The sequence below is a fragment of the Mus caroli genome, chromosome X, assembly GCF_900094665.2.
Source record: "Mus caroli chromosome X, CAROLI_EIJ_v1.1, whole genome shotgun sequence".
NCBI lineage: Eukaryota > Metazoa > Chordata > Mammalia > Rodentia > Muridae > Mus > Mus caroli.
The window spans coordinates 66,260,465-66,281,968 of record NC_034589.1 but is presented as its reverse complement, the minus strand read 5'-3'; the positions used below and the strand labels follow the sequence as shown (position 1 = coordinate 66,281,968).

At 43.5% G+C, this 21,504-nt stretch overlaps 1 protein-coding gene across 3 annotated transcripts in view; it reads right to left on the bottom strand.

Annotated features, from left to right (window-relative positions):
• Positions 1-495: 495 nt before the first annotated feature.
• The window catches only part of Mamld1 (mastermind like domain containing 1), a 102,985-nt gene continuing 81,976 nt past the window's right edge, over positions 496-21,504 (bottom strand). For 2 of the 3 annotated variants that reach the window (XM_021153298.2, XM_029473609.1), the window contains 3 exons: positions 10,114-10,363; positions 4,243-4,327; positions 1,803-2,648 (listed from right to left, as the gene is read on the bottom strand). In XM_021153298.2, coding sequence (XP_021008957.1) covers positions 4,287-4,327; positions 10,114-10,363 — 291 coding nt within the window. In that variant the 3' untranslated portion in view covers positions 1,803-2,648; positions 4,243-4,286. Of the gene's footprint in view, positions 2,649-4,242; positions 4,328-10,113; positions 10,364-21,504 lie in introns of all 3 variants that reach the window. The other variant, XM_029473610.1, reaches the window with a different exon arrangement.

The following is a 21,504-nucleotide window of genomic DNA, read 5'->3' as shown; positions in this document are numbered from 1 at the left end:
GTTTGGAGCCACAGTTAACCCATATTGTAGTGCTGCAGCAGGATCTGGTCAGGGACACAAAAGTATGTGCTCCCACAAAGGGAGAAGGAGGGTAGTGAGGAGCCCCTGAATTTTGGAGTGTGTTTCTCTACCTCTGTCCCTAGCATGGGATTTCCAAAGTGGTTGTCTGTTCCCTGTTTTTGCCTCTATAAAATGAAGGACTGGGGTCAAACTGATTTTCTTCTGGGCCCTAATGAAACATCCATAGCACATGCTGAGAAATTTGTCACAGGCAACCACACACATACACACAAGTATCCTGACTCTGCTGCAGCAACTTTTGCAATGCATAGGATAGAAGCATCCTCTGAGGGCACCAAAGTCAGAACTGACTTGGGTTTGTAGGGACTACATGCTTCCTGAAGAAAATGAAAACACAGAGACACTTTTCTCTTGGCTGTTTATTACAGAACAAAGAGAAAAAGAAAAAAGAAAAAAAAAAAAGAAAAAGAAAATCCAACAAAAAAAAATCACTGACTCAAAATAGATGCCAGATCTCAAATGTTGAATCAAAATACAGGGTGTCAATTAAAATGTGATTACACAAAATCTGGACACTGAGCAAAGTTTACAGGACAGTGGCTGTGGAGTTTCTCTAACAGACACTTAAATATACATGACAAGAACTGCAAATAGAAACCATTAAAGACAAACCCCAAATCAACCATTAATGTTTACAGACTTTCCCCCCAAGCCACAGAGATTCACATCAAAATGAGTGTCAAATGGTTTAAAGCAGACTTTAAAGCATTACTCTGTGATGGTGCACCAAAGCTATCTAAAGCTGGGGCTTTCTCTGCAGCTGAAGATCACCATAGGTGACAAAGGGAAGGGAACGCTCTAGTTCCTCAAGGTGGCCAGCTCACACAGTGCTCAGCTCACAGGCTATTTCTGCACCTCTCTTAACCAAACCTAAAGGACACTCTTGGCCTCCCATGAGTGTGTCTGTGGGACACTTAACCATACGGTGACTTTTGCTGTAAATGTTCATTAGGAAAGAACTAGCTGAGACTTCAAGGCTTGCAAAAGACTAAGAGTCACATTGGGTAGTACAGTTTGTAATGGAGTGGAAATGTAATGACCAAGTGGCTTTCTAGTTGGCATTTGTCAGTTTGCACAACACCCCTTGGTCACATCCACGTCTCTCGTGGCATGAAAACCTCAGTGACTCAGCCACCTGGTTTAACAAGGTTATCACTGGAGCGAACAACACAGTCTGCATATTTGGAACAATGTATAATAAACACAACTCTATTGAAACCAAAGCTGCCACTTTATTTACAAAGCCACAAAACCAAGTATAAATACTTCTGTCATTTATGATTAGGAAAACCATTTACAAAATTTTCAAATATGTACAAGTAGCTTGAAAAATCACCAGCTTTTTATTTATCAGGTAGATAGAGGGACGGGTAGGGCTGATAGAATTCAGACTATGACCCTAGTGTGGGTGTCTGGGGCCAGTTTCAAGCTGGCTGAAGATTCAGGCCACTCCTTTGAGTGATGGCATGGGGCTTTTCTGGAGCAGCCTACTTTGATTTATAGCTCCTCAGCACCCTGGGTGACTTAGTCAGCATTCTGGGCTGTAGCATTTTGGGCAGCAGCATGCTGCTCCAAAATGCCATCTATCAGCCTCAAGTTGCACACCCAGTCTTCATCTGGGGCCACACTGGAGCCTTCCAAAAGCTCTTCCATGAAATCCACCTCACTGCCTGCAGATGATGGTGAAATCAGACCATCTATTGGGGACTGGGCCTGAGGCAAGACATTGTCCTGTGTCTCAGGGGATGTGCCCATTCGAATCAATGTACCTAGGGACTGGCTAGTAGCAGCAGTAGCAGCTGCATAGCTTGGAGGCTCTAGTCCCTGAATGGGACTCATGGGAGAGCAGCTGGCTATGCTCTGTTGGAGGGACTTGGTGCTCAACACAGGCACGGGCCCCTGTGCTGGGTTCTGCACAAGGTTCTGATTGCCCAGTAGGCTGAATCTGTGGCTGGCCAGAGCAGCACACACCTTCTGGCCAGGCCTGGCTCCTCGGGCCATCTGATTGGCCTGGACCACAACCTTCTGAGACGGAAATACTAGATCTGTTGGGGGTATACTCATGGGTGCCTTGGCAAAGATGATGGAGTTGCTATCAAAATGCGGCACAATTCTATTATCTACTTGGCTCAGGGGTGATTCCTTTGAAACTGGCGTGGCTACAGTTGCAGCTGCCACTGTCCAGACTGCATTACTGAACACTGAAGACATCATTGGCACACTGGGGAGACTGAGTTGGTGGGGAGTCAAGGATTGGCTGCCCAGGAGACTGATACAGAGCTTGGACAGGGGCACTTCTAAGGGCATGGCCTTGGCTTTGGGACAGACAGAGCCAAGACTATTCAGGGAATCCTGACCCAAGCCTGAGGAGATGGGAAATGGAAGGCCGGTGTTGACTTGCTGCTTCTTCAGAGTTGATGACAAAACACCCATGTGACTTGTGGGTGGTAATATTCTTGGAATCTGATTGTCCTGAAGGAGCTCAGTTTTGGGTGGCATCTTTTGCTGGTTGGATGGGGGACCCTTCTTGGTTTGGTTACACTTGGAGATGACTTGTTCTTGTACTGCTGCATGGAAAGAGACATATGGATTAGTTCCAAAGATGTCCTCTATTTGGGCTATGGTCACTGGGCAGGAGCTGCAGGCCCAATGTTGTCTCCATTCATACCCTTGACTATCTCTCCCAGTCCCTACCAACTTGCCTTATTCCTTTGCTTGCAGCCTTGAATGAAGGTTTTGTGTACTCACAGCATCCTCTACAACAGTGGTTCTCAACCTTCCTCATGCTGTGGCCCTTTAATATAGTTCCTCATGTAGTGAAACTCAACAACAAATTATTTTCATTGCTACTTCATAACTGTAATTTTGCTACTGTTAAGAATCATAATGTGAATATCTGATATGCAGAATAGCTGATATGCAACTCCTATGAAAGGATAGGTCAACCCCAGAAAAGAGTCTTGCCTCACAGGTTGAGAACCACTGCTCTACAAAGAGCAAGTAATGCTGGACTTGAAATGCCGACGGAATTGACTGCCTCTTCGTGTATATTAGAGTCTCTGTGAAGGCAGGTACTAGGACTACATTTACTCTAATATTCTGACACTCTCCATCCCTCAACAGACAGTTCCTATTTTGTAGAAGGCAGGCCTGGGGAAGAAAGCTCAGCCTCTTAGACAACAGAGGGCAGAGCTTGCTTTAGTTTTTTCCCTCTGATAAATGCAATACACAGGAGTGAAGACAGAATTCTGTTCCCCCCAAAGTCCCACAGCCTAGGCAGTGTCAGTGTTCAGACTAGAGGCTCACACAGTTCTGATCTGAAGTACAGTGGCGGTCCTTACTAAAGAGGGAAAACTCGGAAGTTTCATGACCTGGGCCGTCTGTGGTGGAGAAACAGGAAACTCCCTCTAGCCCCAGTGCTTTAGTCGGAAGAGAGTAGCTCTGCTGGTCAGCTGAGATGGAGCCTCCCTCCCTGCAGCACATCCCCAAAGCCCCTTGGTGCATCTGTGAGCTCCATGAAGCAGGAGCTGGGGTTTTCTGACTACTGTCAATAAATATCAATGACATTGATAGGTATAATATAGGATAAAAATCCTTAGTTATCTGTGGAGGCTGTGGGAGTAATTCTGCTCCCACATAACCAATATCTAGGGCAGAGTATCTCAAACCCCATACCTTTCAGAGATAATGGCTATGAAATCCATTAGAAATAAATTGGAACATTTATGTTAGAGGGGAGGGCAAGGCCCAAAGGGGTCTGTTTCTCAATGAAGGTGGGGTGATGGTGATGGACTTTTGTACGCCAAACAGATTGGGAGGCTGAGGCACAGCGATAGCTGGAGTTTAAGTGCAGCCTGGGCTACAGAATGAGACCCTATCTCCAGATAGCAATGAGCAACAGCAAGAACAACAGAACTGGGACCTTGAGAGATTGGACTTCATTTAATCAATCTGTTCACTTAAAGTGATACTGGAACCATATGAGCAGGGCTCCCATTGGGTTGGATTGTGCTCTTAGAGGCAGGTGAATTACTTTCAGACCCCTATCTTGGGCACCACTCATGTGACTTCCAGACTTCTTCCTGTTCACATGGCAGAAATCAACCAATGCTCCATCCACCTCACTGGCTCTGTTGGGAAACACTGATCTTTTCTACTTACCTTGAAATTGAGTTATCTGCTGGGCGATACACACATTCTGCTGTTTAGGGGTCATTGCCATAGGACCTGATCTCTGCTTCTCTGGCTAAACAGAAGATGGAAAGGCCATATTAGATTACAGATACCAATAAACACCAGCCTTGTATTGCTGTGTAGGGACCTAGGACTTGACTTTGGTGCAGCAAAAGCATGAGTGAACACATCAACACACATTCACATGCATGCCCCACCCTCCCATCAAGACCCTACAAATAGACACAAAGAGTCTGCATTTGGGTTAAGGAAACCAACTACAACAGCATAGGATGGGGCAGGAGAGTGTAATAGCAAGAGTACACAGAAAAACAGACATTTTGGATGCCAGTCTGCTCAGGATGGGTCAGCAGTGAGATATGGTTGCCAAACGAGCAAATGTAACATTAGGTTGCATTATTAGAAGCAAAGTATGAAGAAGGAGGGAGGTGACCATCTTATACTACTCTGATTTGGCCAAACTATACCCATAGTACTAACAGGTATCTGGGCATGTCACTCTGGGAGCTTCAGATAAAGTGGCTATATCCAGAGGATGGTAAGCAATGGGGGATAGGGGATAAATACTTCTAACTACACAGTCAAGGGATGGCTGGTAAGCTGGGGTGCTAGGGCTGGAGTAGAGCACATTCTGGGCTATTTGGGCCAATTTCTACAGGACTTTCATGGAGTCCTGAATCTTGGTACAGATGTTCCTGGATAGTCACATGGTCAGACAGACATACCATTCCACACCAGGAGTAGTCATACACTCACTGGCCATTTCCCTTCCTCCTGACCTGATTCAGAGTAGAGAGTGGGAGGAACTTCCTGTCTTTATCTCCAAGTACACTAAGTGTTCAGGTGGTAGAGGCCCTACTTCAGGGTCTCAGGCCCCACACTCAGTTTGGAATTAGGGGATTCCAAACCATGGGATTATGGGCAAAAATGTAGCCAGGCTACTGATGAAGGCTGAAGGCCAGACATAGTGGCCGCAGCTTGCTCTGAGCCCCTCATGTTGGCAGGACCTGACTATAACAGGTCAGGACTCACCCTCTTCTACCACCTCCATTTCTCTCCCCTTCTCAAATAGTCTGTTGCAAATATGCCAACCCTCAAAGGCTGCTGCCAGGAAGCACACACCCTTAGGTCACCTGCTGGCCTGGAGACCCCAGGTGCCAGATTGGATCTTAGGATATGGGATACCTGGGTAGGGCCAGTTTCTCCACCAAAATGCTCCCAGAAGCCCTTCTCTGCACTGAGAAGGGCTGGTGTGGCAGTGGGTGGGGCGGAAGGCCAGTGCTTGGGAGTGTGCCCAGCTCACAAGCCTGGCAGCAGCTCCTGGCCTTAGTTCCTGCCAAGGCAGAGAGGACAAACACATGGCACAGAGGAGACTGACTACAGCATAAGCAATTTCCAGAGACTGGGCTTTGCTTTTCTACTGTGCCCTTAGGCAGCTTCCTGTGGAGTTCTTGCCTCTGCTATGACTGGGGCTTTGGGGATGTGCTGCAGGGAGTGAGGCTCCATCTCAGCTGACCAGCAGAGCTATTCTCTTCCTACTAAAGCACTGGGGCTAGAGGGAGTTGGGTGGGGTGGATCTGTCTTACTGTCCGGAGCACTTCACACCCACTGTTTCCTGTCATGAGGCCATAACTCAGAGGGGGGGGGGGTCACGTGACAAGCCCAGTCCAGTCCATTTGAATCTGCCTAAAGATTTTCTGGGTGGGTGACCATTTCTAAAGATGGCTCTTTCAGTTCTGTTTTTCCTCCTAGGGATACCAGGTCCCCAGATTACTGATGTGGCATGTGAGGTTCAAAAGAGATTAAGTGACAGCCCACAGCAACCTGGCTAGCAAGTACAATGCCTCTTTGACTGGAGACCCAGTGCTCCACTCATTCCTGCCTGTAAGGCCACCGATGCCCACACCCATCTGGATACCATCCCTGTTTGCTTTATTAGTTTTCAAGTATCAGTGTTGTCTGGGGCTAAGGGCAGGGTCAGATGGGGGGTAGGAGTGTAACCCAACAGAAATCAGGGTAGGGCAGAAAAATACAGAGGAGAAGATGGACAGGGAGAGTATGTTAGGCAGCATGGTAGACAGAAAGAAAGGCTGACTTGAGGCAGCAAAGGATGGGATCCTAGTCCACCTGGCCTATCAGATAAGAGAGAGAACTGTAGACCTGGGTCAGGTTCACAAGGATAAATAGGGTGCAGGGAAGTCTCTGTCTAAGAAAGAATACATCCTAGAGTCTCTGGTGTGTCTAGGGGAAGTTTGGCTAGGGCCTAACAGGACTTCCATGCTTGTCTGGATGCTGACAGCCAGCTCCATAAGACCCTTGGGTCTGTGTGTCCTCCATGAGCTGGCTCTTTGCCCTGAAGCCCATTGCTCCCACCAGGGTCCTGCAGTCCCTGGCAGAGGGCGCCAGGCATTCTCTCCAGGCCTCCAGAGGAGGCTGCTTCCTTTGTTTTGCAGACAAGGCTCCCATCCTTTGTTCTGAATCAATGTGCTACAAAGATAAGCCCCAAGAAAACAGTTGTTGCCTTTTGACACTGACAATTAGAGCCATAGGAAAATGGAGAAAACAGGAAATGACAAATGGTTTCAGTGACCAGGAGGAAATGGTGGCTGAGAATTGCTGCTTAGTGACAGTCCCTCTTGTGAGGGATAGCCCAGGTCTGGTGGCTTTTTCTAAGCACATATGGAGGGGTCATTACATGAGTCAGGTTTCCAGAACTGCAATTGTATGGGACACTGACTAGCAGGCTTTGTGGGAGCTCAAGGCTGTTTCTCCCTTTGTGGTTACGCTTGGAAGCCTAAGGCCTGGACCTGCAGAAAGTCTCAGGTAACTAAAGCCCCAGATCTTCCCCTGGAACACCCTTTCCTGGCTCTATTTAACCACATTCATCAACAGGTCCTGCCTTTCTGGAAACTTCATGCTGATACTCAAGAATCTGTAAACTGCCACTTGTCTCTGAGGCTTTTAGGACACTAGCTACTGCCTTAGCTTATGTGCCAAGTAGGAGAGAGGCAAAAGGTCTGGGATGCCCCAACGCTGCCATGGCCTATCAGCAGCACAGATCTCAACACAAAGCCCACCAGAAGTGAGCTTGTGCTACATCAGATCTAGTTAGCATCTTGATGTCTCCTGTGGCCCTCTGTGCCACAGCCTTGGTCTGCTCTCTCATTCTCAAAGAGGGAAAATCAGGTGTTACCCACTCAACAGTTACACAAAGGGACTTACTCTCCAATGTGAGGGTAGGGTCATGGAAACCAGCAGGAATTAGAGGTATGTCCCACAAAAGGTCCCTGGATTGTGGCCTGATTTGGACAAAAGTTACCTATCCTGTGATCTTCTAGAGATATAGAGTATTGATGGAGGGAAGAAGAGGATGATAGGAAAGAAAGAGGGAGAGGGAGAGGGAGAGGGAGAGGGAGAGAGAACTGAGTGAGGAGGAGAGGAATGGAGAGAGTGGGGCAAAGGAAAGAGACCCTGATGAACTGGGGAGAAGGAGCAGGAGATGGGAGATTCCAGGGGCAGGAGAGGAAAGGAAAAGGGGAGGTGACAGAGAGAGATGAGGAAAAAGAAGGAAGAAGGGGAAAGGAGAAAGAGAGAAGAGGAGCTTGTTTTCTCGACAAGGCACCTCCCACCCAACGGCTCTTGCAGCAGGCACTGCCCTTTAAGTGTCCCCTATGGAAGCCAGCCGACTAGGCTACAGAAGGCACTCTGTTATTTATTCCAAGGGTTAATGAGCTTTGGCATAGTGTGTCTATTACTCCACAAGGAAAAGCATTTCTTTTGTGGACTTGGGAAGCTGGACTTGAAAGCAACTACCCCATGCCTATCACTGTGAGGTCCCCCAATCCTATCTGTCTGAGTACTACCTGGGAAGATAAGGCTTACAGAGTAGCTCAACCAATCACTTCAGCAGTCAGCTGATAAATATTTACAGATGCTATGCTCAGGGCCAGACTGTGCCCACCATGTGGTTATTACTGAATGTTTCTATCAGTGTGGAGCTTACACAAGGCAGGGGAATGGACAAGACACAAGTAGGTAGGTTGTCTTCTAAAGGCACTATGGCAACGTGAAGGGACACTTAGTGGACAGGCATAAGTAGAGCCTTCAGGTCACACTATAACCACATGTGCCACACCATTTCTTTATTAGGCAAGACCCAGTGTAGTATTGGTCTGTTGAGGTCATTCTGCGCCCCTCTGCATAAATGGCTGCAAGATTCACTTAAACTGCTGGGGCTACCCTTAGAGCATTCTGAAGCCATCACCAGGGCTTCACAAAAGAAATGTCATAACAACTAAATGACAGAGCTTTGTGTAGCTCATCTGTACCTTAGGGTTGTCTTTGCTCTTGACCAGAGCCCATATAAGCCCCTCCTACCTAGTCTTGGTGGTTTCAGGGCTGGCCAATCCCTGCAGTCTTTGCTTTAAATGCTAGGGATGCTTCCCAGGCAGAGGAGACCTGTCTTTCTTCTGTCTCTGTACGAGAAACCGCGGGCTCACTCTGACCCACTGGCTGAAGTGAAGAGGGACTGAAATGGAATGCAGACCTAAATCTCAAAGTGGAGAGATCTCCCTGAGCCTTCACTGCACCATGAAAGGCACTGGACTAAGCATAGAATTTGTGATGTTGGGAATAGGAATCCTCCAGGCAAACTAGCAGGAATCTTCTCATGTGGTTTCTAAGGCCAAGGAAGAGCTGGGCAGGGCTGGGTGAAAACATGATATTCAGAGTGGATGGAGTCTCCTGAGGGTTTGATAATTCAGTTTCCCTGGGAGCTTTGGGCTGGACAAGATTCTTCTGGTTTCAGCTGAAAAGGGGGACGCTAAGAAGTGCTGTGACTTCTAGGGAGAGAGAAATCAATAGCCCTTAACTGGAAAGCACAGCTTGTTCTTCCAGGCCAGGGCACATAGGATAAAGAGAACAAAGCTGTGTGTACTAAAGCAGAATTTCCATTAAAGGCCAGAATCTCTGGAGGTCCTTTCAGCTCGATGACCATCTTCTGCAGGTTTCTATACAAACAGGGCAGACATCCTGTGAGCATTGATATTTCATGCCTCAGAACAATAACTTTATGGTTCAAATGAAATCTGCCAAGGCTGGTATCCATCACCTTGCTCTCTGGGCCACTAATGGGACTCTGAGGTGTGTCGAGTCATTTCTTCTAGACTCTAGAATTGAGAGAGGTTGAGCCAAACTCATAGGTAGCTTTGGTAGTCTCGGCATAGACATTGAATCATGTCTCCCTAGACTGCCCATCCTTTTGTGCGGTGACCCAGATGCCTCTTTCTGGAGCATGACTCCCGAGTGAGGCCGCAGAATAAACTGGGAGGTGGAGCCCATAGCAGAGCACTATCAGAAGATGGAGTTCCTGAATTTCCTGAATTCTCACTGGGTATCAGACAGTCAGGCACTGGGTAGGAGATTTGGAGGTGTAGCCTGCCTTCTGGGACACAGGGTCAGGCAGGCAGGCAGGCAGGCAGGCAGGCAGGCAGGCAGGCAGGCAGGCAGGCAGGCAGGCAGGCAGGCAGTCAAGCATAGAAGCAAATGAGGTGTTAGAAAGTAGGTGTCAATGGGAGAAAGTTAAGGCCAAGGTGCTTGGACTATACTGCTTGCTTGAGTTCCTCACTTTGCCAACGAATGCTAAGAAAAAAAGTAATGTAAAAGGTAGTAGAAATCCTTCATAGATGTACAGAGCCCTGTTGGTTGCAAAGGGCCTACTTTTCAGAGCTGCCACCTCCTGAATTCCTCCCAATCCCTGTGAGGCAGGTGGGCAGGCTGAGCAGGGGATTGTGCCACCGTTGACAGATGGGGAAAGCAAGGCATGGGGAAGTGACTTACCTGCAGCATCGCAGCTAGGCAGTAGTGGAGCAGGCACCTGCCTCCAGGCCTTCGGATCCCAGCCGCCCCAGGGGGCTGCCTCTGAGGTGTTGTACGAGGAGGTGGATGTGACTCGGGCCAGCTCATGAGCAAAGGAGCTGCCGGGCAGGAAGGACTCACTCCCCAGGGCCTGGCGGGATGGGGGCTGTCGCCCCAGGCTGACATGGGGAGGCCTGGCTTCCCCAAGCTTGCAGGCTTTGTCTACATGAGTCTACAACAAGCGATTGAACAATCCATCAGCTGTTTGGCCACAAAAGGCTTCTGACTGATTTTGTCACTGCCCTGACCAACTAATTGGAATCTTTAAGCGTTGTGGTTATATACATCAACTGGTCTGGGGCAAGCAAAACCAAGTATCTCTGTGCTCTTAGCTTGCTATGGGTCACAGACTCCTTTTAAGGTCAGTTGGAAGGTATGATATCTCTCCAAAGAAAACGTACTTACCTTGTGACATCTCCCCCCCCCCCCATAGTACCAATGCTTTTTTAAAAAATGCATTTTGTTTGATTTGGGAGAATACTTAATGCCCATAAAAGGGCTTCATGTGAGTGATGTCCTGCCTTAAGCAATACTGACTTGTTAAAAGCAGGAATAAAGCTAAGTCAGATAGCTGATTTATTGACAGTGACTGGCACCTTCAAATCCCTCCCACCCCTATCCAACCTTCATAATAGAGCACACAATTTACCATGGCTTGTAGGCACTAGTGTGTAGATGTGCTGAGGTGAGTGTAAAACCAGCCAAACCTGTGCCTCCTCCTCTCAGCTACATCCTGAGCTGCAGTCCTCACTGCACCAGATCCCGGCAGGGTATTAAGGTTTTGGGGCTAGTGTGGGCATTCCTTGCCATCCTGTTTTATGTGTCATGGATTTCACTGTTTCTGAGTGTGTGAAATGCATGATCCAGTTCCTTCAGATACAGCAATGAAAATAACCTTATTCTGATGCCCACATTGGCAAAAGCTTCACAACTTCAAGGAGGTGGCTGTTGAGCCTTGTCTCCCTAACAAGCACACAAGCATCTAGCAGCAGCTATAGTCTCAAAGGAGGGAGGAAGCCTGCATAATGGGGAGTGGTCTTTTTTTTCTGTGTCAAGTAGTGTCTCTTGTTTTTCATCCTTGAGCTATAAGTAGTCTACTGTGTTCACCCAGAAGCCCAATGGAAAGGGGAATATTCACTCCTTGAACAAAGCAAAAACATTTTGATGCATTCAACTAACTATAAGAAACAGTGACCACCTATCAAGGAGAACTATTTCAAGTAGATGATATATTGTAGAAGTATGGTCTATACATATATTATTTGAAATAACAATAAAACCTACACTGGTAAATTTATTGACCATTTATTTTGCTCTCAGGACTAAATAGAGGGCTTTAAACATTTGATCTCACTCTGTCCTTACAAGTAGCTATTTATGAGGTAGGATCTACTATAGACCTTACTTTTCAGATGAGGATATGGAGGCCCAGAGAGATTAACTAAGTTGCCCAAAGTCACACAGCTATTTAGTACCAAAGGAATATGTGGATATGGGTTTACTTCACTCCCAAATCCACATGTAGCATGTACTAAGTTGTAATGTGGAAAATAAGCCTTGAATTGGAAAAGTGTTATAGTGAAAGTACAGACAAGGTATGTCAGGGGAGGTTACAATAATTTTAAGATAAACTATATATATTTAAATATGGCAATAAGAAAATGACTAGCTGGACTATTTTAGAAATAATACATGTTCATTTAAAATGGACAAGCAATTCCCTCTCAGGCTCAAGCATTCTTTGCTGTTCTGATGACCTTTGCTATGCTAGCAAGCTAGCTTGCTGCCACTCTACTTGGGTAGCTCATCAAATTCCCATTTGTCCTTGGAGCAAGTTCATCAAGGTGAGATAGAGGAGGACTGTGATTTTCTAGAATTCACAATTCTTCATGCCTACTTGCTTATCTCCTTGATAACTCTAAATACTGTTCTATAGAAGTTTTGCAGAAACAAGTTCTCATGGGTTCCAGACTGTCCTCAACCTTCCTGAACCCACTATGTAGCTGAGGCTGACCTTGAATTCTGATCTTCCAACCTCTACCTCCGTAATTCTGGGATTATAGATGTGAGAGTGCAAATACTCCTTTAAACATTGGAGTGTGAAAAGTCCTGATATACACCCATTTCTTGGGTTCTGAAACTTGTTCTAGTCCATGATGAGATTGTGAAAGCCAGGCATTGGGTTTATTTATAGAGAATGAAAGGTTTGTTCATTTTTTGTTTTTGTTTTGTTTTGTTTTAGTTTCTTGGGAATTCTCTGTAATTCATTTCTTGAAAAGCTTTAATGATGAAATTACTAAGGAATGGACTTCTATTTACCCATAAGAGTTAGGAAATGACTAAGGAATCATGGGAGAGGCTTTCAGTAGATAGAACACAGTTGATGCATAGTAGAAACAAGGAGTAATTGATCAAAAAACATTTGAATGAGGTGAGGTATGGGAAGGCAAGGTATCAGAGGGAGTATGGGGAGGGACAACTAACATCAAAGACCTTTGAATAAACCATATGGAAACTTATTACTGTAGAAAATTAGTAAAGTACACATATACACATATGGAATTTAAATTGACTTACCCTATAATAGGTGATATATATATATATATATATATATATATATATATATATATATATATATATCAATCATAGGCTATCAAATAAAAGTCTAGTGTCAGACATGGGTTACTTCTTTTTTAGTTGTGTGGTCCTATAGATTCACAATAATTACTGGCAATCCCCATTATTGGTTACTCTTCAGAAGAGGATGGTAAAACCCAGTTCTTGAAGATACCTGAGTTATGGAACCTGGAGAAAGCAAGCTGGCACTGACCTGGAAGCATCATCCCTACTACTGACTAGCATCCATAAGCTGTGAGTGCTTCCAGAGGAGAAAAGGAATCAGGAATCTCATCCAGCTGTGGTCACTGTGAGCTTCAGCTGTAAGAGGCTTGGCATGATACACCAACTGGTACAGATGTTAGAGTGTGGGACAACCACTTGCCAATTGGATTTAAGGCCTTTTTCATAAGGTGAAAGAGTACCTGAATGAGTATTAAAGTACCTCAGTACTGTTAATAATTGGTCCAAAATCTCATGGCTGGCAATGTTGTAGATCCTGGGGAAGAATCTACTACTAATTAGTCTGCTAGGTAGGCATAGTTTTAAATGGTTCCCTAATTCATTTTTATTCCCATAGATTAGTGCATTTCTTAACCCTAGTTAGAGAAGCTTCTTTTTGTAATAAATGGTGATGAATGCAGAGACATACAACTGGTTACCATGGAGAGAATATGAGACTTGAGTACATAGACTTAAATGGAATATCTATATCATACTCCTTCCTCCAAACCCTAGAGTGGAAGATTGTAACAGAAAAGGTAGTAGATGATTATAGGGAAATGGAGTTTTCCAGACATAAAAGGGCAGTCACTCACATGAACTCTCAGTAGCTGTGAGTACATGCACAAGGCCTGTGTAAGTCCTACACATGCACATGCAGGCAATACCAAGTGGACTTCATGGCTTAAAAAAAAAAAGGAGTATGTGATACTGGAAGCGAACAGTATTGGTGGAGTCAGGAGAGGAATTAGCAGTCAGAATAGGGATAGATGTGATCAAATCATATTGTGTACATGCATGAAATTCTCAGACAATAAAGAGGAAAAAAACAGAAAGAAATGGACCTCCATCAACATTACCATATGCTTGCAGTGCTTCAGTAGTCCATCAGGAAGAGAAGCCTGCAAACGGCACATGGAAGCTACTCCAGCAGATAGTCAGTGCAGCCCTATTTCAGCAGCACAATCCTGAGTGGCCTGAAGTACTCATTCAGGTGCAGCAAGATAGTAACAGACACTTTGAAAATCTCTATCACTCCCAGTCAAAACACAAAGGGAGGCAAAGGAAGGCATACTCTCCCCTAAGTGGGTCTCACACGTAGCAGTAGATTGATCTTATGCCTAGAAGCCTCTGGGAGTTAAAATGTCCCTAACAATCTTCTTTCTTTGGATCACAGTGTTAGGCTATGTCGTGCAGTTTCTGTTCTCCGTTAAATAAAAGGCAGAAAACACACACCTTAGCTACACAGAAGTCTTCTGGGTCAGTAACAGCCAAAATTGAATGCCATCTCTTTCTCTCCTTATTGCAGCTAGCTCAAACACCTGCAGTGAGCAAGTAGCCTGGCTGAGCCAGGGTCTGAGGTTTAAAAAAATCTAGGCTTTTAATCATCATGCTTCAAGACAAGGCAGTCTCCTCACAACTTCATGTTCCCTTGGTGTCTGTCTTCTTGCTGGACAGAGCAAGCACTGCTTCTAGGCTCTGGGCTTCCAGGGGAGACATCCAATTGACAGTCAGGTTCAGACAACTAAGGAAGGGAGAGGCAGGATTTCCTTTGGAGACTTCCTGATTGAAAGAGCAAATCTAATGAATGCATCTAAACTCACTCTCTCTCAAAGACTGATGAAACTACAGCCAGTCTCTGTTGTTAATTTTGTTTTTAAAAATAAATTCCCACCAGGAAAGGGAATACATAAGAGGAGATAATAGCATCATAATTAGTGAGGCTAAAAAGCAGACCTGGACATATAGGTGCCACTATAGCTACTACAGAAGAGAAAGAAAGGCAAGAGGACTGCATAGACCCAAGGTCTCGGGGTAATTTGGGATACATAGCCAGAACACTTTTTGAAACAATAGTAAGACTACCAACTAATAAAGCCCTCAAACAACAACCACTCAGACAGAGCAAAGAAGCCTCAAGGATGGTGAATTGCCAACAGTAGACATTGAGCAACTTGGTCTAGGTGGTGAAAATTTCAGCATGCTCTAGGAGACTCAGACAGTCTGGTACCAGGTTGTGACAAAGATGGGGAAGTGGCCAACAAAAACCACATGGGCTGAAAGGTGTTGAAGAAATAAGCAGGCCTCTACATTCATGGGGGTGTGCCTATCCCCAACCCTAGCAGACACGAGGTTTGATCCTTTGCTTGCGCCATCTCTTCTTCACACCTAGAATTCTGTCCACAATTCTGTCACATGTCCCAACATTGAGGTGGGAACTTAGCTCTCACTCCCCCCTAAAGCCAAACTGAGGACAAAGTAGTACTGGGAAAGCTCGGTTTTCTTTCTTCTGGAGGCATTTAGCTAGTAGTGTCCTGTGACTTCTTTTAGCAGAGTGTGGTGGTACATGGTTGTGATACTTAGCACTTGGGATCTGAGTAAGGAGGATTGCCATGAGTCTGTAGCCAGTCTGAGCTACAGAGTGAGATCCTACCAAAGAACAAAACCACCCACCCACCCAATGTCAGTAAGTTGTGAAACTATCCAGAACAGAATGGGAATTATGGCAGTTGTGGTGTGTGGAGTGTGCTCATAAGGAACAGCAGTTGGTTTCTTCACCTGACCATGGGCAAAAACAAGTTCTCTACTTTTCACTTTCTTGTTACTCAGTGTACATAGATCTTCCACACCTTTCTACACCATGTCATGTTTCATAATGAAGGAGGAAAAGTTATATATGTAGGCTGATAGCAATATGCAGTAAGAAATATATATTTTTATATAGAAAAAATGCTGTATTCTAGTATGTTAGCAGGAGTTATTCTTTCGTTACTATATACTCATATTTACATATTTTATTATCCCTTGAGGTCTGCAGATTTTAAAAAATACTTTTGTGCATTTTCCAAGTTCAGTTCCAAAAGAAAAGATTACTTTTGCAATCAGAATGCAACAAGCACAATAAAAAGCCCATAATGTCCTCATGTCAAAAGGAGTAAGGATGAGCACAAAGCCTGTGTTTTAAGGACCATGTGTGGAACTCTAGGTAGAAGACTGGTTATGTGAATGGAATCTACAGTATGCTCCTTAACTCCTCAGAGTCTAGGGTTGCTTCTGGAGTTGTCTCTGGGAAGTCAGCACTAGGTATGATCTTTCAGAAAAGAGTAGGTACCCAGGAAACTTCTCAGATAATTTGAATGTTTTATTTCTTCCTTTGGGTGGGGTGGATGTTTTATACTCTCTTTCACATCTACTGTGAACATTCTACAACAGGTTTCCTTGAGAGTAAACCAAGAGTCCTAATCCTGCAGTAGTAAAGAAAGTGCCATGTCAAAGGAACAACCCAAGTTTACAGAAAGCTATTAGAGTTTCAAAAGTCGCTTTGGTATTTTCTGCTGCAAATCATTTGTCTCTCTGGGACTACTCCATGTGCAGTACCTGTGCGATCGGGGCATGAATCTTAAAGCTGTGGGCCTGAAGTCTTCATGCTAACGGCAAGAAGTTGGGAATGTGCCTGGCAGTGGCTCTCTCAGTTCAGGTCTCAATGACAATCAACTGATAATTAGGATATGGATCAACTTAATGTGAACCATTTGCCCAACAGCAGGCACTTTCCCTAGTCTGAAGCCAGGAATGGAAACAGAGAATGTATATCTAGGACATGCATATCCTAGACATGCTAGTGAAAGCAGGATCCATAGGATCACAGCAAAGGTTGTGAGTGACAGGAGCAGACAGTTTCCAGCACTGAGCTCTTCTGATGTCTGGTTCTCCCTGGGATTTACTAACTGAGACATGACACCTTTGAGTTCCTCAAGGAGAGACACTGTACTGTCAACTTTCTGCCCAGGGCAGTGTTCTTTCCAATGGTCCGTGTGTCTCACTCTCCACCACCTTCCATCTATTCCATTCAGTCTTGGGCTTCCATAGTGCTACTTATTTCCTTAGGTTCCCCCAGAGAAGCTGGAGTACACTCCAGCATGCTTGTAGAAAAGTTAGCATTTATTGAGTTGAGAATTACTACAATTAATCTGGTGGCGGCAGCCAATGAGTGGGCAGCGAAAAGTATTGAAGAATAGCTACTACCTATCCCATAACCTTGGCCAGCCAAGTATCTGCAAATCAGTATTCTCAGATGGGTCTTTAGAAGCATGGTTTGAGGTGCAGATGTGAATCCTAGTCAGGGTAGATCTGTGGTTTGAACTAATCTGTGGTTGGAACTGATTACTCCTACTCAGGGTGTGATAGGTCCTTGCTGTGAGATTGCCATAAGCCTAAGTGAACAGTGGAGCCTACTTTCACAACACAATCTTACCCTCAGACCACAGAGCAAGGCCCAAGAGCCCATTCATCAAGCAGAAAACCTGGTCATCAAAGTTTATGCTAGACTGATAAAACTTAACCATGGGCAGCTACTAAAGACCTGTAGACAGAGCATTTGGAATAGCTGTAGTGCTTGGTGAAGATGTCTAGCCTGAGCCTGCCAGATATTTATTCTAGACAGCAATGCCTGTAGTGAGATGCAGCCATCTAGAGACATGTGTCTACCTCAATAATAAATGGATCATAGAAGTGTGGGCTTTGGTTCTACCTTGGGATTATAATGATCATAGCAGGTTGTGGGTTTGGGGTATGACACAACATAATTGTATAAATAGCCGCAGGTATGACTACCTAGAAACCTGAGGCTGACCCTGGCCCCAGAGAATAACTTGTTGAGACATACTATTTTTTTTGTTTTTCCTTTTCTTTCACAACTCTATCTTCGTTATATTTTCAAGTGAATTTTTTGTGCGTGTATGTGTATGTGTGTGGGTGTGCTCATGCTACAGCACATATACAGAGATCACAGGTCAACCTGTGGGAGTCAGTTCTCTCCTTCTACCACATTGGACCTGGGAGTTGATCTCAAGTTGTCATGCTTGATGACAGACACCTTTACTAGCAGTGCCATCTTTCTGGTCCTCTCCTGTTTCTTCTTAAGAAATGCCAATAGTTTATTTGGAACAGACCAGCATGTGGATTGCTGTATAGGCCTAAAAATGTTGACAACGCATCCACAGAAGACTCTCAGCAAATTTGTGCCTGGGTGTTATTCAGTGCCAAAACAATGGAAGTAACTTCAGGCTCTGGGAAAGTAAGCAGCCTGCTTAGAATTTCTTTTAAGATAGGCACAACTAAAGCTGTTATAAATAATGAACCCTTCAATGTCAGGGTGACACTACATGCAACAAGCATCAAGGGCTTTCAGGAAAACATAATTTCACTTAGTATTGAAAATAAGGTACCAGAAACTAATCAAATAGCAATCAGTATAGGATAAAGCTTAGATAGAGCAGAGCATTTACAACAGTTGTTTAAAGTTTAAAGAAACATGTTGATAATCTAATAAGGAAACTTAACAAGGATGGGAGAAATTAAAAATTGAACAGAGATTCTTGAGCTGAAAAATATGTTCAGCAAAATTAACAACAACAACAACAACAACAGCAACACTATGGAAGAAACAAAAAGTAGGGTAAACTAGACAGAAGTCAGCTTGAATATAGGTGTCTTGAAAACAGACGTTTGAAATGGGATAGCATTGGAAATGTAAATGAGGAAAATACCTAATTAAAAAAAAAAGAAGAAATGAAGAAAGCTTGTGAAAACTCTGGACCGTATGAAAAGAGCAAATATTTGGTTGATCAAGAAAAGACATGAGATTGGCAAAGGAGTGGACAGTTTAATAACACCAGAACATTTTCCAGCCCTTGAAAAGGGTTCAAATATACAGGTAGCGAAAAGCCAAATGGCACTTGGCAAATTTAACTCAATTTTGTCTACCCTTATAACCAAGGACTCAAACGATGAGGAGGTTTTCATAGTACTAAAAATCTGTTAGCTGAACTTATTATCCCCAGTAGTGTTATCTTTTCTAAAGAAGGAAGAAGGGATAAAGGCATTCCCAAGCAGAAGCTGAGAGTAGATATTTCTGAGCCCCTTGACACAAGCAAACACGAAAGCAAAAGATACTAATGAGTGAAAATTCAACATGGGAAGGCATCCAACTCACAAGAAAGAGTAATTATAGAAACTGAGAATTATCTAATTCTGTAAGCATGGTGCATAAATTATTCATAGCTTTAGCATGAAGACTAAAGCAAAAATGAAAATATGAATACATTAATATACTAAAAGATGAGGAATATAAAAGTCATAAGGTAAAGTGTTAAAAATTAAAAACCTGAGGAGAAATGAAGTGTACACGGAGAGCGTTCTTATTAGTATATTTTTTCTTACTGTTTTGATTCTGTTGTTATCTTTATAGCCACATGAAGTTGCTAACATTTAGAAAATAAATGATTTTTATATGCCTCATAGTAGCCACAAGTTAAGTATCTATAATAGGAAACCCAAATATTATAAGTAGTGGATCAAACACATGACTGGAACAATTTGCTTAACACAAAGGAAAACTGAGAGAGATGGGGAAAATAGACTACAATGCAATTAGAAAATAACTTTAAATAACACTGATAGTAAGATCTTATGTACTAGTAATTATTTTGAAAGTAAATGGAAAAATTATTAAATTAAAACACATAGAGTAACTAGACAGATAAAAATGAATGACCCAATCATATATTGGTTGCAATAAACTAATTTATCTTTAAGAATGCATATATCTTAGAAATGAAGGGATGAGATAGGAAAATTTCATGTAAAAGGGATTCTACAAAAGGAGAAGCAGCCATATTTCTGTGAAATGAAATAGATTTAAAATCCAAAACAGTGAAAAGAGATAAAGGAAAGTTATTTTATAGTGTATAAAGGGTTTTGGTTTTAACAGCTCGTTAACATCCAGACTCATTAGTTGAAGGCTCTGTCTCTAGCTCATGGTGCTTTGGAAGGTGGCAGAGATTTAGGACATAGAACATAGTTATAGGTATTTAGATCAGTGTGTGTGTGTGGTGGGGATGTTCTTGAAAGTATTTTGGGGCCTTGGCTTTATTTTCTCTAGATTTAGATTTCTAGCCACAATAATTAGCTTTCTAGCAACACTAATGTGAAATGGTTTGTTCCACCATTCATTTTCACTGTAATGTTCAGGTTCATTCTATGCACAAAGCAGTGAGGCCAAGCCCACCATGGACTGAAACCTTGGAAACTGTGAGCCAAAATAAATCTCTTCATTTTAGGTTATCTCCAGTATTTTGGTACAGTGACAAAAAGCTGATGAACATATGCACTGAATATCTGAATATACAAATGCATAATTCAAAGTTTAATAGACCTAGAGGGAGAGATAGACTGCAATACAATAATGATGAGAGACATTAATACTTGACTTCCAGCAATGGATAGGTCATCTAAATGGAGAATCAAGAAATAGGTGGCCAAGTTAAATTTCAGCTGAGAACAAATAGACCTAACCGTTATAGAACACAGCATTCTGACAGCTACAGAATATGTATTTTTCTCTGTGCAGATATTATCTAGGATAGATTTAATAATAAAGGCTTTGGGTAGTATAGATTATACAACATGCAATAAAAACAGCCTCGATAAGTTTAGAAGAATTGAAATTGAATTGGTTATATTTTTTCTAATCATAATGCAAAAAGTCAGAAATCAAGAAAAAGAAAAACCATTGGAAACTATAAACAGAAGGAAATTAAATAACTTACTTTTGAATACCCATCAGTCAAGGAAGAAATAAAGAAGGAAAATTTTCATTTATTTTTGCTATTGTTGTTATTGTTATATGTGTATGAGTGTTTTGTCTGCATGTATGCCTCTGTACCATGTATGTGCAGTGCCCACAGAGGTCAGAAGAGGGCATAAACTACCTTGGATCTGGAGTTTCAGATGAGCCATAATGTGGGTACTAGGAATAGAATCCAATTTAGGAAAGCAAACAATGCTCTTGACCACTGAGCCATTCTTCCTCCCATAACTAATGGAATTGAAATGTTCATAAAACATGGGAAAATAACGGTCTAGCCTATGGGATACAACAAAAACATTACCAAGAGGGAAAGTTATAACCATCAAAACCCACATCAAGAAAGAGAAAAATCTCTAATACTGTATCCAAGGAACTAGAAAAGCTAAAAGTAACTGAACCTAACATTAGATGGAAATAATTAAAACTCTGAGCAGGAAAAACCAACCAATTCAAAACAAAACAAAACAAGCTTCCCAAATAAATGGAGACTAAGAAAATGCAATCTAAATGATCAATGGACCAAGGAGATAAAAGAGAGCAGTGAGATGACTCCATGCTGTCTGTCCTCCATATGAGTCATGGTGCCTGGCCCCTCACATCATGCACACATATTAAAGAATAACAATGATGACAACAACATTTCTAAAGAAGACAATACAGACAGTGAGGTAGGTTAAGAAAAGGAGACACGCCAGGCAGTGGTGCACGCCTTTAATCCTAGCACTTGGGAGGCAGAGGCAGACGGATTTCTCAGTTTGAGGCCGGCCTGGTCTACAAAGTGAGTTCCAAGACAGCCAGGGCTACATAGAGAAACCCTGTCTCGG